Source organism: Typopeltis vanoorti, chromosome 8 (genome assembly GCF_054136105.1).
Source record: "Typopeltis vanoorti isolate ZY-2024b chromosome 8, IOZ_Tvanoo_1.0, whole genome shotgun sequence".
Classification (NCBI taxonomy): Eukaryota; Metazoa; Arthropoda; class Arachnida; order Uropygi; family Thelyphonidae; genus Typopeltis; species Typopeltis vanoorti.
The window spans coordinates 73,048,989-73,068,374 of NC_143556.1; the positions used below are offsets into that span (position 1 = coordinate 73,048,989).

At 36.2% G+C, this 19,386-nt stretch overlaps 1 protein-coding gene across 1 annotated transcript in view; it reads right to left on the reverse strand.

Moving 5' to 3' along the window:
• Nucleotides 1-405: 405 nt before the first annotated feature.
• Nucleotides 406-19,386, reverse strand: part of LOC150104099 (metal-response element-binding transcription factor 2-like) — a 171,659-nt gene continuing 152,678 nt past the window's right edge. Inside the window, exons 10-13 of the mRNA XM_090396400.1 lie at nucleotides 15,964-16,075; nucleotides 3,033-3,159; nucleotides 2,903-2,953; nucleotides 406-423 (exon numbers count right to left, since the gene is read on the reverse strand). Coding sequence (XP_090252526.1) covers nucleotides 406-423; nucleotides 2,903-2,953; nucleotides 3,033-3,159; nucleotides 15,964-16,075 — 308 coding nt within the window. The remainder of the gene's footprint in view (nucleotides 424-2,902; nucleotides 2,954-3,032; nucleotides 3,160-15,963; nucleotides 16,076-19,386) is intronic.

Here is a 19,386-nt window from a genome sequence, read left to right on the forward strand (position 1 = left end):
AGTCGACATAACATTGTTAATGTCAGTTTTTAAAAAGATTAATTGAAATTGCATTTATTATTAATTAATAATGTTTTTAATTATGGAGAAAGAAACTGTTTAGTATGAAGTCTATTGCAGTTTACATAAACATATCCATACAAATAATATCTGGTATGTAATTATATTATTCTTTCTCTCTAATGCTTCTTTTTTTTTTTAATCTATTTTTTTTTTTTATCGAGTTGTTGAGAATAAAAAAAAGGAGATAAATTTAACTCATCACAGATATAATGATGAGTAATTTTGAAATTGCTAATTTTGTCAGTCCCATGGTGCTTATTATAACTAAATTTGACTGAATGTTTTGTTTCAGAAGTGATTTTACTCAACCTTCTGCTCGAAAAGAAAGTATAGTAATCATTCTCAAGGGACTAAAGAACACTAAAAAAAGAATAAAAAAAAGGAGATAAATTTAACTCATCACAGATATAATGATGAGTAATTTTGAAATTGCTAATTTTGTCAGTCCCATGGTGCTTATTATAACTAAATTTGACTGAACGTTTTGTTTCAGAAGTGATTTTACTCAACCTTCTGCTCGAAAAGAAAGTATAGTAATCATTCTCAAGGGACTAAAGAACACTAAACCAATCGTAAGTATCCTGAGCATTTTAAAAAACAGGTTTTCTGTATTTTAATATTGGCCATATCAAGTGTTAGAAGCCCATGTCTGCAGTACGAAGCAAAGATGCAGCAACAAAGCCAATTGATAACATAATGCTTCAAGTCTCATCACTGTAGACAGACTTCTTGAAGCATTAAAATGCTGAAGTATAAAAAACTTAAATATTTTAGAAAAGAAAAAACGTTTCTATGTGATTTTTGTTGCCAGTGGAGTGAACATGCCAATTGTGCCAAAATCGGTGCCAGAATTTTATCCCATTCTATAACATGTTATAGAATGGAATAAAAGCTCCATGCCCTACTTAGAGGAGGATTTCCGCTACCGATTGATAAAAGAAGCCATAACAGTTCTCCGTTCAGAAGGAAACCTAAATAGAAAGCAAGGATTAATTCTGCCTGAGATATGGAAGACCCTCATTAGATCTTTCAACATGCCAGAATTAAATTTTGCTGCCAAATACAGAACGTTCCTACATAATAACTAGTATATCATACACATGCTACGAGTGTGATGTATGCGTTCTTCTGCTTTTATAAAAATGTAATTGTATTCAGTCCATTAATGGTTTCAGTGCAAACAGTTTATTAGAGTTTAAGTGTTCTTACATTTATATAATTTTAACTCTGACGAAGCCAACAGCGACAGTTGGTGAAACTAGTGGTTATAATTTAGTTTAAAATAAATATAGTTGACCAAAAAAAACCAAATAGTAGTCATTCTCTCCTATAGTTCTCATGGTCAAAAATAACCATTTTATTACAGGAGGGTAGTTGATGGAGAGATATTAGAGAGTGGTTTATTCAGGAGTAGAGTCCAAAAGATGGCCTGTGACTAGCAGTGTGCCGCAGAGTTCTATTCTTGGACTGCTACTGTTTACTTTGTACATTAAAGAGGAAAGGATCTGAGAGGAACTGTGCATCTGTTTGCAGATGATGCAAAGTTGGGTAGAGCAATAGTGAATGCTCAGGATGTCAAAATTTTGCAGGATGATTTGGATAGTTTAAAGGACTGGGCTAAGGAGAATGGATGTCAATTCACTGTGGAAAAATGTAAGGTTTTGCATTTTGGGGTGAAAAGATTAGCAGCAGTATATCACATTGGTGGAACTGTACTCCAGGAGATTGACAAGGCCGGGAGTTTGGGAGTGTTGGTGGATAGGGAGTTGAAGTTTAGGGGACACATCGCAAAAGTGTCAAAATCAGCTCATCAAATCACTTGGTTGCTGAAAAACACTTTAACGGGCAGAGACAAACGGGTTATTGTTCCTGTGTATATCGAGCCTTGATAAGACCCCCCATCTAGACTACTATGCCCAGATATAGGCACCAGGGTTTATTCTTGATGGGGAGGAGGTGGAGAGGATCCAGAGACGAGTGACCAAGATAATAGCAGGACTATGGAATGAATCTTATGAGAACAGGGTGAAGATTTGTGGGCTGCAGAATTTTGGTTAATAGGCAGAAAAGGGGTGATATGATTGAGACATTCAAATTACTGAAGGGTTTCTATAAGATTAATTCAGAAGATATTTTTGAGAATAGGACTGGTAGTGGGAGGACTGTGGGCCATCCATGGAAGCTTGGTAAGTGTGTGGTTAGCAAGGGTGTTAGAGCTAGGTTTTTTACTTGGAGAGTGGTAAATGAGTGGAATAAGCTGCCAGAGTCTGTTGTGGGTGCCATGACTGTAAATGAGTTCAAGGCAAAGTATGATAGATACTGTGTGAATGTTGAATAGTTGTTCTTGACATGATGTCAGGCCTCCCTCGATGAGTCTAAGGACTCCTTGGAGCTGCCCGTAATAATAATAATAATAAAAAATACTAGATTCTATACAGAAAAGGGCAGTCAGACTGACTGATGATCCCTCTCTCACTAATACACTCCACACTCATTTTCACCCAGGTGTTCAGTTTCTGCAGCTGCATTTTCTATAAATACTTGGAAAGGGCATCAGTAATTCACCACCCAAAACACATACAGCAGTCAATCAACATCCTCTCACAGTTAAACTCCAAACTCACAGAACAAATTTCTCCTGCACTGCTATCTCCCGAAACAGTCATCTGGTTTTTCCCAAGGAAAACAATCCACAGCCTTTCAAGTCAAATGTGAACAATTTTCTTATTCTCCATCCATGATACTAGTGTACTATAGGTTGACCAACCTTTTATCGTTGGGTTCTCCATTTAAAAAAAAAAAAAAAAGTACAATTAAATAGTGAATTAAACCACAGTACCTTTGATTCCTGTAAGTCTGCTATAGTGACAGATGAACTGTATACCCAGTACTTAAATAAATAAACAAAAATAAATATTAAAATATATTGTAAAAAAGATATTAAAAACATAAAAAATAGTTTTACTAACCTCTTTCTTAACCTGTAAAAGAGGCCAATTGTCATTAACAAATGGCATTAAGGAAGATTCAAAGTCAAAGTACTTTTTCCCATGATGTACTGTTAGGTTGAAGAGTGTTAAATGAGCCACATCTGTCCTAAAAGAAATAAATTCATACTACACACATTACTGTTACAACAAGAGATTACATTATTAAGACTTTTTCCATGCTATCAGCATTTCTGAAAGTTCCTTTCAAAATTAAAATTTAAAACATGCTTAACTTTTATATTTCTGGAGTTCACAATAATAAATGAATTAAGTGAAACAGAATTATTTAAAAAAAAAACTACTATTAATATAAAAGTGTATTACATAATACAATTCTGTCAACATACAACATATACATATAGTCAACTATCCCTACCAAATCCTGATAGACAGGTTTATACTTTGGCTATTCATACTATTATTTTTCAGGAAATAATAACAATACTAAATATTAATTATAACTTTAATTAATGCTTTCCTATATTTCAGCAATGTTCCCTTGCTATAGTCTGTTACAGTGATATATGAACTATATATCTGATATTTAAATAAATAAATAAAACTAAATATTAAAATATATTTTAAAAAAGATATTAAAAATATAAAAACGATGTGTGCACACAGGCACTAGCATTGGGCAAATCAGGCTGATAAAAGACAACCAAAGTTGGGCTGAAGATCTGAGGATGAGGGGGCTTCCAATATCTGGGACAGTTTCATGCACCCAAATTTGATGAGGTTTGGAAAGTTTCTCAGGGGTGAGGAAGACTCCAGGAACAGCCTCTCATATTTGTATTTGAGGTAGTGCAAAAGAGTAGCCTTCTCAGCATATCCTGTGGTGAGTGTTCAAAGCATGGTCAGCAAGTTCCAAGTGGCTGTAATGATGGAAACAGATGTAGTCTATGTGTTCAGAAATTCTCATATTGGCTGTCCTATCTGTTTGGTCATAGTAGGAGAGTTTGCAACTGAAAGGTATCTGGTAGGTATAGGGAATGTGGCTTTGGTCTGGGGAATTGGCATCCTTTATCTGCTTTGGTGAAGCAGATAAAGGATGCCAATTTTTGATGAGCCAAAATGCTCACATATTATACTGGTAACATACCTTCACACATAAAAAAACTCCATCCACTTTAAAGCCAGTATAGAAAATCTCACACTCCAACAGACTGACATAATGATCGGTTTTGATACCTCCTCTCTATTCGCTAATGTCCTACTCAAATAGACTACATCCAAGCTATATTTCCTACCAATATCTCAGCAATGTTTCAGTTCACCGTGAACTCAAGCTATTTCAGTATAATATTTGAGCACTTTGGCTCATAAAAAATTGGAATCCCTTATCCACTCCACCCAAGACCAGCCACATTCCCTAGACCTACCAGGTACCTTGCAGTTTCAAACTCTCCTACATCTGTTTCCACAGGATATGCTGGAAGAAGGCTACTCTTTTGCACTGCCTCAAATACAAATATGAGAGGCAATTCCTGGTAGTTACATTCACCAGAAGTGAATGTATCCACACCACCCACCCTCCCAACAAAATCAGATGACAAAAATACTATATGTCTGTCTGTCTGTCTGTCTTTAGCCTGTAACTTCCCCACTGCTGGTAAAGGCCACTCCCATTATGGGAAGGTTGGGTCTACTTCTCCCTACCACATGTCTATCCACTCCATCTTGGGAAAGCGTATACATATTTGTCTGGATAAATGTATGAAGGTGAAAGACAATCACAAACATCCATGCCTCAGGTGGAATTCGAACTCACGGCCTCTTGGCTAGAGAGAAGATATGCTAACCACTTGGCCAACCAGGCTGGCAAAAACATTATATAACAGGGCAAAAATAATCAGTTCTGATAACAGTCCCATAACTATTGAACTTGATCATATTCTTAACACTTTCTTAACCAATGGTTACAACCCCCACAAAATCCAAAAACATTATAACCCTGTAACTCTCTTCCCCTTCAGAGCAAAAATCTATCAACATTCCATATATCTAGGGTGCTTATCTGCCTCACCAAAGAACAGCCATATTCCCTAGACCTACCATGTATCTACCAGGTTCCTTGCAGTTGCAAACTGTCCTACTAAAGCCAAACAGGCAGGAACAGCCAATATCAGAATTTTTGAATACAAGGACTACATCCAGTTCCATCATTATAGCTACTCTGGACTTGCTGAACATGCTTTGGGAACTCCCCAGAGGATATGCTGGAAGAAGACCACTCTATTTCACTGCAGCAAATACAAATATGAGAGGCTATTCCTGGAATCTGCCTCAAGTCCTGAGAAACTTTCCAAACCTCAACAAATTTAAGTGCATGAAACTATGCCAAATTTGGGAAGCACTCATCATTAGATCTTCAGCCAACAGCCTTCCAATTTAGCCGACTAGAGGGCACTATTTAGGACTCTAAGTCCCAACTTTGGTTACCTTTCATCAGCCTCATTTGTCCAGTGTTGGTGCCTGCATGCACATATCACTGTTTCGTGATCCCTGATTATAGCAATGTAACATTGCCCAAATACAGGAAAGTATGAATTAAAGTTATAATTAATATTTAAAATAAAGAGCCAAGAGGCTTCAATTCGGCGACGTAAAAATTATTTTATATAGTTTATATAGTTTCTATATTCGGCATGAAACTCTTAGATCAGATTTTTATCTTTGAGTTTCTTATTCGGCTTTGAAATAATGTGGGATTTAATATCCCCTTAATTTAAATAATTATAATTAATATTTAGTATACATTATTACTTTCTGAAAAATAATAGTTATTGTCACAACCAAACTCATAGAGCTTAATGAAATAGTTTGTCAAGTGCAAAGTTACAAAATTTCCTTTAGAACCGCTGCTACTTGAATTTTTGAGTATTTAGTCAGTAAGTATAATAAGTATAATGGTGTCCAAAAGTTAGGGACAAACTACATTTTTACCAGTATATGAATAATTTTCATGACTACAGTCATAAATTTATGCCCATGTGGGCATAAATTTATTGTCAGTATACTAATAAATTATATGATACAAAAAATGTGTTATAAATTTCATACAAATTAAATTGCAATATGTTTTTGGCAAAAGTTAAAAACTTCCTAAGGACATAGCTAAGAAATTAATGTACAGTGTGTTTACAGAAAACTACAGCAACATTTCAGTATGGAATATGTCCACTGCAATGCAGCTCTCACATCATCAGACCATGCTTAGCAACAAATGACTCAGGAGTTCTTGAGTCAAACTGGCCCACTCCTCCTCCTTCAGAGCAAGGATAAGGCCTTGTGTGCATTTTCTGGAGGGGAATTTTGAGCAGCAATCCATCTCCCTATTGCATTCCAAACATATGCTGGCCACTTGATTTGATTAATATACTCGGTTTCCAGAAGTATCTTCAGTGCTTCTCAATGTGACGTGGTATTATCATCTATAAAAATGAATTCTTCACCTACAACACCACAGAACAATTGAAAGTGATATTGAAAAGCTTCATTAGAATATTGTTCACTAGTCATAATCCCTTGTTCCAGCACCTTGTAGCTTAGTGCATCCATTAAGCATAATTCCTCCACATACCATGACCCAGAACTACTGTATCCATCCATTTCAAGAAAATTCTCACGATGGTAAGCAACACAACTTTCATGCCAGATCAAGTGTTATCTAGAATCAGAGGAAAGACTAAGATGACTCTCATCTTTTTGACTGCTAATATTTGGTCCTTTTATACTAAATATGAGACATTTTCTTTGGATTTTATTGGATCATGATTCTTTATAAATATATGTATATAATCATCTACCAGTTTTGCCAGCTTGAGTCTGTCTGACTTCTTCTGGATGAGAATGGTTGCATTAACATTAAATGCTAAAACAGAAGAATGCAGTAATGACATTAAAATCAAATAAAAAATTGAAAAGACGCGTGAAATTAAGAGCATAGAGCGTGGAGACTTAGTCATTGTTAGTAGATCGCATTTTATAGTTTTTCGCAAAATTGAGTTCTGCTAAACATAGTGAATTTATAAAACTTTTCCAAATGTCTTTTAATATCATGCCTTGATTTCTATTGAGATTGTCTCCTGTCCAGAGTACCGTACACTGCAGATTCTTTAAAGTTTCTACATCTGAAATCTTCTTCAATGTACAGCATGGAGCTGTTGTCCCAATTGATGGAATGGTTCGAAATCGAGAAAATGGGCTAATCCTGAGGTGTCTGTTCTGTTACTGTTGACATCTCCTATATGTTCTTTTTTTTCAGATTTCTAGGCTTCGTGATGTTTGGCCTATATAATTCAGTCCACGGGAACATGGGATGTTATATACACCTGTGTACTTGTAGAAGGCGATGCAGTCCTTAGAAGATCTTAACATGTGCCGTGTAGTTAAAATAGGTTTGAAGGCAACCCTGATGTTGAAAGGCTTCATGATTTTTGCTATTTTCGTTGAGACTGAGCAGGCATAAGGTATGATGGACGATGTACACTGCGTCACTTGAGGCTGTCACTGTGGGCTGTTTCTATAGAGAATCTTTTGAATGATGTTTTGTGGGTAACCATTTGATGAGCTCTCACTCATATCAAAAACTCTATCTGAAAATGGTTATCCACAAAATATCATTCAAAAGATTCTCTATAGAAAGAGCCCACAGCGCCAACCTCAAGTGACGTAGTATACATCGTCCTACCTTATGCCAGCTCAGTCTCAACGAAAATACCAAAAATCATGAAGTCTTTCGACATCAGGGTTGCCTTCAAACCTATTTTAAGTACATGGCATATGTTAAGATTTCCTAAGGACTACATCGCCTTCTACAAGTATGCAGGCTTATAGAAGTTTCTAGAACTTATAGAAGCTTATAGAACATCCCATGTTCCTGTGGACTGAATTATATAGGCCAAACATCACGAAGCCTAGAAATCTGAAAAAAAAAACATATAGGAGATATCAACAACAGAACAGACACCTTAGGATTAGCCTATCATTTCTCGATTTCAAACAATTCCATCGATTGGGACAACAGCTCCATGCCGTACGTTGAAGAAGATTTAAGATGTAGAAACTTTAAAGAAGCTGCAGTGGTACTCCAGACAGGAGACAATCTCAATAGAAATCAAGGCATGATATTAAAAGACATTTGGAAAAGTTTTATAAATTCACTATGTTTAGCAGAACTCAATTTTGCGAAAAACTATAAAATGCGATCTACTAACAATGACTAAGTCTCCACGCTCTATGCTCTTAATGTCACGCATCTTTTCAATTTTTTATTTGATTTTAATGTCATTACTGCATTCTTCTGTTTTAGCATTTAATGTTAATGCAACCATTCTCGTCCTGAAGAAGTCAGACAGACTCAAGCTGGCGAAACTGGTAGACGATTATATACATATATTTATAAAGAATCATGGTCCAATAAAATCTAAAGAAAATGTCTCATATTTATGACTCTCATCTGTAAAGAGTATGTTAGTATATTGGTGTCTTGTCCAATTTTTATGGATACAACACCACTGAAAATGTGCTCTACAATGAGCTGTGGATAAAGGGACTTAGACTACAAGCCTTTGGATGTATAGGCCTACTTGTGTCTTGCCACAGTTTGTCAAGATATCTGTTTACCTAAGCTTGAATGGAGCCGACTTGCTGGCCGACCTGCTGTGGTGCTTCGATTACAGTTTGCTATTATAATCAAAAATCTGTTTTCATGCTCAGAGGTAGAGCAAGGGTGATCTCTTAGCAAACATCTGGAACATATTCCATTGGTTTGAAATTCTGCCGAGAGTCTGGATGCAGCCCTATGTGAGATTCCAAACTCTCTGGCAATATCAGTAATTCTGCACATCCTTCAAGTTTTACAATAATTCTTCCTAGCATGAAATCATTTAGATTCTACTCGAAATCGTCAGTTATATAAATTGCCATAAAAGGTGATTCATCTGAATTTGCAGTTGCAATCTTCAGAAATGGTGTTCTTCCTTCAGTTTTGAACAACAGTGTATATTCCAATACTGAAAGACCATACAACATCCATTAAAAATAAAACAATAAGTTTATCATATAATATTACAAGCTGGCATATGAAAACTCTGTCCAAATTAATATATGGGTGACCTAAGGTCTTCAAATTCAGATCTTCATGGGCATACAAAGGCTCCAGCTGGAAAAAAATGGATAAAATTGAGTATCGTGCAGTTATAAAATTCTTTGTAAAAGAAGGTTTAATGCCAAAAGAAATTCATTTTCGAAGTTCATAAAATTTTATGAGCACTCTTCTCCTTTGTTTTCAACAATTAAGAAATGGGCTGCCGAGTTTAAACGTGGCCATACCAGCCTTGAAGATGATCCATGTTAAGGACATCCAAAAAAGTGTAACACCATCAGAAATCATTGATCAAGTGCACGATATAGTGCGTGATATTGCTGAGACTATAGGCATTTCAAAAGAATGTGTAGGATATATTTTGCACGAAGAATTGCAAATGAAAAAGCTTTGTGAGATGGGTGCCGTGCTTGCTCACAGGAGATCAAAAATGCACTCGCATGAAAATCTCTGAACAGTGATTGGAGCATTTTAACAAGAATAAAACTGATTCTGTGTGTCAATTTATTACTATGGATGAGACTTACTTTTCTTTCTTTTTTTTTTTTTTTTTTAGGGTTACATGGTGATCAGCACTCATATTTGTAGATTTAGGGACTCAAAAACACACGTGTTGAACAGATTATTTTATTAATTACAAATAATTAATGTTTTTTTTGTTTTTCTACTTTTGTTTTTGTAAAATTATTTTTGTTTTTCTTTTCTATCACTAGAGGTCAGGCTAGAAAAAAGATTTATTAATTACAAACTTTTTGCCCACGTACTCCGCTCCGGATATTTCGTATGGCAAAACAATTTTTACCTTCAAAAAGAAGGTACAGCCATGGGCTCACCACTTTCTCCCCCAATAACTAACTTTTATATGGAAGACTTTGAGCAACGTGCTCTAGAGATGTCTAAAGCCCAAAATTTGGCTCAGATACGTCGACGATATTTTCGCCATTTGGCCCCACGGCCGCCAAGCTCTAAATACATTCCTTAGCCACCTAAACAAACAACACAAACGTATCCAATTCACCATTGAAATGGAAAAAAAACGACTCTCTTCCTTTCCTAGACACACTTGTCACACGTCTTCCCTCTGGCTGTCTCTCCTTCTCAGTTTACCGCAAACCTACACATACACAGGCCAATACATACACAAAAATTCTTACCACCACCCAACACAAAAATTAGGTGTCATAAGCACCCTTAAACACAGAGCCCTAACTATTTGTTCGAATGAACAGGCTCTAAACCAAGAATACAAAATCATCAACCAAACATTTATCAAAAATGGATGCAATAAAAAAAAAAAAAAACTATTCACAAGATCATCCATAAAGATACCAGTAAGAACAAAAAAGATTTCAAGAATGCTATTGCCATTCCTTATGTTAGAGGCATTTATGAAAAAATAGACAGAACACTTCGCAAATACAATATTAAAACCACCTTTAAACCCCCAAATAAGCTAAGACACTTACTCAGTTCCTCTAAAGATCCTCTTCCACACCTAGCACACCCATGGGTATACAAAATACACTGCACATGTAACATACCATACATAGGGGAAACAGGGCGAACTATCCCAATCAGACAAGACGAACACGAACGACACATTAAATACCTCCACTTCGGTAAAACAGGCCTTTCTGACCATGCACTCCAAACATACCATAGAATTGACTGGAAAAATACCAAGTCCCTACACCGCACCAAAACCTGGTTTGAGAGAAAATTTAAAGAGTCTTGTGAAATGCTCAAACACAACCCAAATCTCAACAAAAATGATGGCCTCACCATTTCAAGAATGTGGAGGACCCATCTACAACCTGTATAACATCCTAAACTAGCATTAGAAAAATTCCCACTACAAGAAGACAACCTGGTGACCTGGTGAAGTGTTTAGAACATTCAATAGCAACTGAAAGAAATCGTAACTATCCAGAATATTAATACATGAGGACTCTAACAGTTTATTGTAGTTGCATTTATCTATTTATAATATATATATATATATATATATATATTTTTTTTTTTAATTTATTTATTTTTGTTTTTCTTTTCTATCACTAGAGGTCAAGCTAGAAAAAAGATTTATTAACTACGTAGATTTAGTTTACTGGTATAGAAAGCATGAGCATGTAGCTTGGTTCTGTATACAGTTGTATTCTTCCGATGATGACCTCAATATAGAGGTCGAAACGTCAAGTTTTATTTTATTTGTAATTAATAAAATAATCTGTTCAACACATGTGTTTTTGAGTCCCTAAATCTACAAATATGAGTGGATGGATGAGACTTAGATTCATCGTTACAAATAAGAATTCCAAATGCAGTCAAAACAGTGGACAGAAGCCGGTTGCTGAGCGCCAAAGAAGACAAAGTCAGTTCTATCAGCAGGAAAGGTCATAGCATCGGTGTTTTGGGATGCTAAAGGCATTTTGTTTATTAATTATCTTGAAAAGGGTAAAACGATAACCACAGAATATTATTCTGATCTTTTAACCAGATTAGATGAAAAAATTCATGAGAAAAGACCTGGTTTGCAGAATCAAAAAATCATCTTTCATCAGAACAATGCACCTGCCCACAAAGGTGTTTTGGCAATGAGAAAATTAAGGGATCTGCACCATGAATTGCTAGAACATCCACCCTATTCCACAGATTTGGCTCCCTCTGACTTCTATCTCTTCCCAAAACTAAAACTCTTCCTAGCTGGTCAGCATTTTTCTTCGAATCAAGAGGTGATTGCAGCTGTAGAGGGGTATTTTGCATATGTTACTGAGAACCACGACAAGGATGGGATAATGGCATGGAGCATTGCTGGAAAAAATGTATTAGTCTTAAGGGAGATGTCGAAAAATACAAATAATTTTGAAATTATAAATTCGTTTTTTCATTGTTAGGCTGAGAACATTTCAGACCACCCTTGTAATTGCATTTGGGTATAGAAAAAGATGACACACTAATCGGAGATGCATTAATTGAGAGATTGCTGTATTACACTTCTTTTTCTCATTTTACAAACTGTATATCATGCAAATCACCAAAACTTCTAGAATATCTACTACTACAGCCCCAAATGCTGACCTCCAAACCGTTCTTTAATGGGAATTCTGACAAAGTTAGCAACTTAATGCTTACAAACTAAATCCTGTCTTATTTCTTGCAAAACAAAAGAATTCTTTTCTTTCAGTCTTATTTTTTGGAAATATTCATATTTTCAAAGCACTAGATGAGATTTATCACAATAGTATAAATCTAATTTTCAATCTTTCTTATAAACAATGTTACAAGTATCGCGACGTCTAGAAGAATCCAAGAAATTAGATTTTCTCTTTTGCTAAAGGCATTACTTTATCTATGAACAGTTATTAGCTCTAAACAAATAACAAATCCATCGAGATATTGAATATTGTTCTCACACTGACACTGGTTCCTCTTAAGAGTTCCCTAAATATCCTTGACTGATCTGTCACAAGTTTTGCAATCTCTTACGTGTTGGAGGGTGGGGGGGGATATATAAGAAATATCGAAGTATGAAAATATCTCTATTTCCATCTGTCCTTTCCAACTACCTTCCTTCTTAAGTATTTCTTAAAGCGTATAATCTGCATTATCTTCAAATCCAAGGAAAAAGTTTTATCTTTCTTCTCTCAACTTTTTGTCCATCAGCAGTACTAATATACTGGGGGAGAGAACTACCTCTCTTATGAAGGTTTACAGGGTTCTTGTACTGCATACACCTCTAACACACCTCAACAGCCTCTAAAAACTGATATCCACTTCAAGATACTATTCTTCTCACTAGCACAACTTTAATATTCAAGTGCTCACTTCAAGTGCCTTCCTACAGCTGTTCTGTTTCTTGTTCCTGTAGCATGGCTTATATGTTGGTCATACATAACTGGTAATTAACTTAAGGAATTTACAACACATAAAACGGATATTAATTAAAGCAAGCTTTAATGTGAATACTCAATATTTCGGCAACATCATCTTCAGGAACATACAAATATGGTATGTACATGCAGGCACCAACAAAAGCAAATGAAGAAGAAGGCAAGAAACTAATATTGTTCCTAAAGTCCTAATGGTGCCCCCTAGCAGACTAATTGGGTTGTCTTGTCCATTGGGCTGAAGATTTCATGATGTAAGTCTCCAAAATTTGGGGCAGTCTCATGCACCCAAATTAATTGAGATTTGAAACGTTTTTTAGAGCTGCTGATGATTCCATGAATAATCTTTCGTACTCTTAAACTTGCGGCAGTGTATTATTTTAGTTTTCTTCCAACGAATTCTATGGTGGGTATCTAGAAATGAAGAAAAACAAAAAAACAGTAATCACCAAAGCGGATAAGGGAAACGCCATGGTGGTTCTCAACCAAAAGGACTACACAGGTAAGCTTAAGGCTTTATTATTAGACCGTACTACCTACCTCCCTATTGATTATAATCCTACCAGCTATCAGATTAGAACTCTCCACAGACTCCTTAAGAAGGTCACTTCTTGGCCTGTGAAAGTTACTAACAAACTAAACCTTTTAACTCTAGACCCCCCCACCAATTATACGGACTTCCAAAAATACATAAACAAAATGTGCCATTACTTCCCATAGCAGATGGCATTGATTCCCCCACATATAAATTAGCCAAACATTTAGCCAAAGCGCTCACACACTATACTGGCAACACACCATCACACATAAAAAACTCAGTCCACTTCAAAGCCAGTATAGAAAACCTCTCACTCCAACACACTGACATAATGGTCAGTTTTGACATCTCCTCCCTATTCACAAATGTCCCAATCAAGGAAACCCTAGAGCTCATCCAAGCCAAATTTTCGCCTGATATCTCAGCCCTATTTCAGTTCACAATGAACTCAAGCTATTTCATTTGGCTAGGAAAATTCTACAAACAGATAGAGGGGACATCCATGGGTTCACCACTTTCCCCACCCTTGGCCAACTTCTTTATGGAGATCTTTGAAGAGAAAGCCTTAAACTCTGCCCCACAAAAATCCACTATTTGGCTTCAGTACGTGGATGATGTGTTTGCTATTTGGCCACATGGCTCAGATACACTCAACTCCTTCCTAACACACTTAAACAACCAACACCCTAGAGTCCAGTTCACCTTGGAAAAAGAGGAAAACAACACTCTCCCCTTCCTAGACAATCTAATAACTCGCCAGCCCGATGGATCTTTGGTCTTCTCTGTTTATAGAAAACCCACCCATACAGGCAGATACATTCACCAATGATCCCCCCCCCCACAACAATTTGGGGATATTAAAACACTATATAACGGGGCAAAAATTAATCCACTCAGATGACGATGCCCTAACCACTGAACTAAACCACATCCTCAACACTTTCTTAGCCAATGGCTACAACCCCCAAAAAACCAAAAAAATACTAAAACCAGTAACCCCCCTTCCTCCCTCCCTTCACAATAAAGATTACACTAAATCTATCACCATCCCCTACATCTGGGGCACCTCTGAGAAAATAATCAATATCCTCAAAAAATATGACCTAACTTTTTGTTATAGATCATATAAAAAGTTGGCATCCCTTACCCACTCTATCAAAGACCAACCACTTCCCTTAGACCTACCTGGTGTATACCAGGTCCCTTGCAGCTAAATTGTCCTACTTTGGCCAAACAACCAGGACAGTGAATATCAGGATTACAGAACACAAAGACTACATCCGGTTTCTACCAGTACAGCCACCCTGGGCTTGCAGACCATGGATTCCCACTATAGAATTCATTGGAAGAAAACTAAAATAATACACCTCAGCAAGTTCAAGTACAAAAGATTATTCATGGAATCATCAGCAGCTCTAAAAAACATTCCAAACTTCAACTAATTTGGGTGCATGAGACTGCCCCAAATTTGGGAGACTTACATCATGAGACCTTCAGCCCAATGGACAAGACACCATTGAGGCACCATTAGGACTTTAGGAACAATATCAGTTTCTTGCCTTCTTCCTCATTTGCTTTTGTTAGTGTCTATGTGCACATACCATATTTGTATGTTCCTGAAGATGGCAACGTGACGTTGCCGAAATATTGAAGGTATTCATTAAAGTTTGCTTTAACTGATATCCATTTTATACATTGCAAATTCCTTAAGTTAATTACCAGTTATAGATGTTCTGTTTCTGTCTGTTCCTCATCTATAAATATTTCTATGGGTGCTGTTCTACTGAATTAGCATCCAATGTTTTTCCACTTTCCTCTAGACCTGTAAAAATACAAGATAAATGCTAGCCAATGCCCATTCACAATTCCCCAGGAAAAGGATCTTCACATAATGTTTTCCATGGACTACAACCTCCAAAAATAACATTAACCTTTTTCCTTTTTAACCTCTTTCCCAAACATGGTATTAATAGGCTATAAATTCTACAAATCTTTACACACAACCAATCCAATATATACAACTTCTTGCGCATTGGATTAATATAAAAGTGTGTGTGTGTGTGTGTGTGAGAGAGAGAGAGAGAGAGTGAGTGAGAGAAACAACGTTTATATGTTCTGTCAAAATTGTTCACATTCATCATAATTATAGTGTTTATAATGCATATTTTCACAGGGTACGTTTAAAGTTATCTAACATGAATAATTTCATTATCTATTAAAAATATTTGGTATCATCCAATATAACTGATTCTTTCACTTTTCAGTCTTTGTATGCTGGATAAAACATAAAACTTCATCCTGTCACTAAAATCTTCATTGATAATTCCATTAAAATATTTATGTAAAGGGAAAAAAAAATTTTTTTTTTTATAAACTTACCATTTCAGATCCATCCTGTATAAGAATTCAGGGCCTCCATTACATACTGAACATACAAAAACATAAAACCTATCTCCATACAAGAGTGGCATTTCAAGACACTGAAGACAAGCTAGAAATATATTCATGAAAAGAGTGATACACAAAATAAACAGGCCTAGATCAATTCTCAAGATCATTATGTCATAAGATTATATCCCTTATTCTAAATTGCTTTAGTAAACAGAATTTAATGAAAAAAAGTTCAATTATAATGTACAAAATGTCATCAGCATCATTTGATTTCCTGATCCCTCAAGGATGGGGTTATATGGAATGCTATGATAGCACCACATGATTAACTTTACATAATCACCTATCAGCAATTTTCCTCCAATTAGTCTATTATTTGTCATCACTCCAATATTGTCATATCTATTATTTTGGTCTTCTAGGACACTTTTGACTGAATCAATCCACCTAAATTTTGGTCTTCCTCTGGTTCTTTTTTCCTGCCATCCCATTCTGTTTAAGTGACCACACTATCTTAGATTAAAGAGTAAAACAGCTTGTGTTGGCAGTTCATGTTTCATTAATTTTACCAGTTTTAATTTGTAACACAAGAATAATAAGAAAATAATTAATATTTATTTAGCTTATTTGCTGATACTTTGCCGGTGTTATACCCAGCATCTTCAGAACACAGAGAACAGTTTGTCACAGTATGCAAACAGTAACAATAATGTTAAAATAGTTAAAACAAAATGTACGTTATTTTACAAGATCAGTTTGTATGCCTAACCATAGATTGTGATCTGCTAACTCACAAAAGAAAAAAGTTTGTATATTACTGAAGAAATTCACTTCCTGGTCTAAAAAAACTGTGAAAAAACTCCAAGCCTTTTCATGTAAAAACCATCTAGAATATATGGAGCACCAAAAATTCATAAACAAGATACATCCCCATCCCCACATCTGATAGGCCTGTTTTGTCATAGTGGAAGTATTTACAGACAAAACAGGCCTATCAGACCACACACTTGAAACATGCCACAGAATTGACTGGAAAATCACCAAGTCCCTACACTGCACCAAAACCTGGTTTGAAAGAAAATTCAAAGAAGCTCCTGAAATGCGGAAACATTATCCAAACCTGAACAAAAACAATGGATTAATCATTCCAAGAATGTGGAGAAACCATCTGCAATCCATATAGCAACAAGAACAAGCCCAAACAAAAGAAGATCTCAATGCGGGAGAACTTGAGAAATGTTTAATGTAGTCCCGTTTATATTTTGTTTTTATTTTTTAAAAAAATTTTTTATTTAATTTCTTAATTTATTTTATTTTTTTCCCACAAGAGGTCAGGCTAGGTTAAATAATTAACAAGCATTTAGATTCATTTAACTTTTGTATAGTGCAGTGTCATGCAGCTTGTATTTTATACATATGTATTTTTCCTGATGATGACCTCAATACAAAGCTCGAAATGTTGAATGTTACTTTCCTAAAGTTTCCATTCCATTTGTGTGTCATCTCCTATCCAGGAGGTTGACTACCATGATGTGACTCATGGTTAACTACAGACGTAATGACATGTGGTGAGGACCCTGTCTCTTCCACATTTCCTAAAGTTTCAGTAAAGTAATTATTCTAACAGGTGTGTTGTGTCTCCATAAATTTTTCACTACCCATAAATACTGTTACAACTTGAACAGTACACAAACTTTTAATCTATCAACATGTACAAACCACATATATAACATGCATAAAGCAGCATTCAATGTTTGAAATATCCCCCTTTTGCCTTCATGCACACCAGAAGTCTGTGAGGCAACATATCGATAGCGGTATGCACAGCATCCAACAGAACACTGCCAATGCTCTCCAAATCCACCTTCGGGTTGGTAATGCCGGGGTGCTATTTCTTGGAGGCTACGCTCTCATGTTCTGACCATAATTTGAAATCCAACAGATTCAGATTGAGACTTCCAGGCAGGCAATCAGATAATGATATGTGGTTGGGCACATTTGCTTCCAAACATTCTTGTGTGGTCCTCGTCTTCTGTGTAGGGGCTGAATCCTGTCAGAAAGGCCACTGACTATCATGAAACAAGGTGATGTTCAAGGGCTGTACCACAGGTTCCAGAATGGTGTCTTTCAGAAATGTAACTTGGATAGCACTCTTCTGATATGTTATCCCACCACCGCCACCAAACCATCACTGACAAAAGGTGATGATCTCTCTGAATCCTGAGTGCTAAGGCACATGCTGTGCCTTAGCACTCAGGCATATACCTGATTGTCAGGGAAGTTAAATAACTCTTCAATAGGATATCTCTGTGTCTGTTGTTCGCATACCACCGGCAAAGTGTTTTGATTTTATCACCCTCTGCAACATAAGTTGTGGTGTTAGGAAGTATCCAGTAGAATGACAATAGGTTCTCAGCCCCAGATTATCAGTTAGTACACGTGACATCATTCTCTGTGAAATGTTCATCTCTTGCAACATCACTTTTGCATTTTCACAGAATTATGACAGAGATGTGCCTTCACAGCACACACAAGATGTTGTGAGTGATGTGCTAACAACCTAATGCAGGGTAGTTGACCTGTTCTTTTGCAGTCAGATATGTCTTCTGTATCATTATAATGGCTAATAGTCCTATATATACAAACACACTACTGATTCCAAGTATTTTCAGCATGATGAAACTAACAGGTGACAGCATTCCAACCTTGTGAAGTGCTGTTACAGCACACAGTTTCTCATAATCTCCTCCACTACATGTAAATCGTACAGCTAGAAAATTGTCTCTCTACTGATAAATGTGAATGTTGGCTGTGCACAGTGCCACTAACAGAACCAGGCTCACACATTATTAAAACACTTAAGTAATTGAACAACGTAGTTAAGGATATAAATTAAATTAAACTTTAATAAATATTTTCCGATATTTTGGCAACGTCATGTTGCCATCTTCTAAAGGCTCTTCAAATCTTAAAAAAACATGACCTGACCTCCTGTTACAAACCTTACAGAAAATTGGCATCCCTTATCCGCTCCACTAAAGACCAACCACTTCCCCTAGACCTACCTGGCATTTACCAGGTCCCTTGCAGTTGTAAACTGTCTTACTTTGGCCAAACAGGCAGGACAGCAAATATCAGAATTTCGGAATACAAGGACTACATCCGTTTTCATAAATACAGTCATTCTGGGTTTGCAGACCATGCTCTGGATACACGCCACAGAATACGGTGGAAGAAAGATACAGTGATACACCGTAGCAAATACAAATTTGAAAGACTCTTTATGGAATCAGCCTAAGCCCTAAGAAATTCTCCAAACCTCAACAAATTTGGTTGTATGCGACTGCCCCAAATTTGGGAGGCCTACATCAGCAGACCTTCAGCCCAACGGCCAAGAACACCTACTTAGCC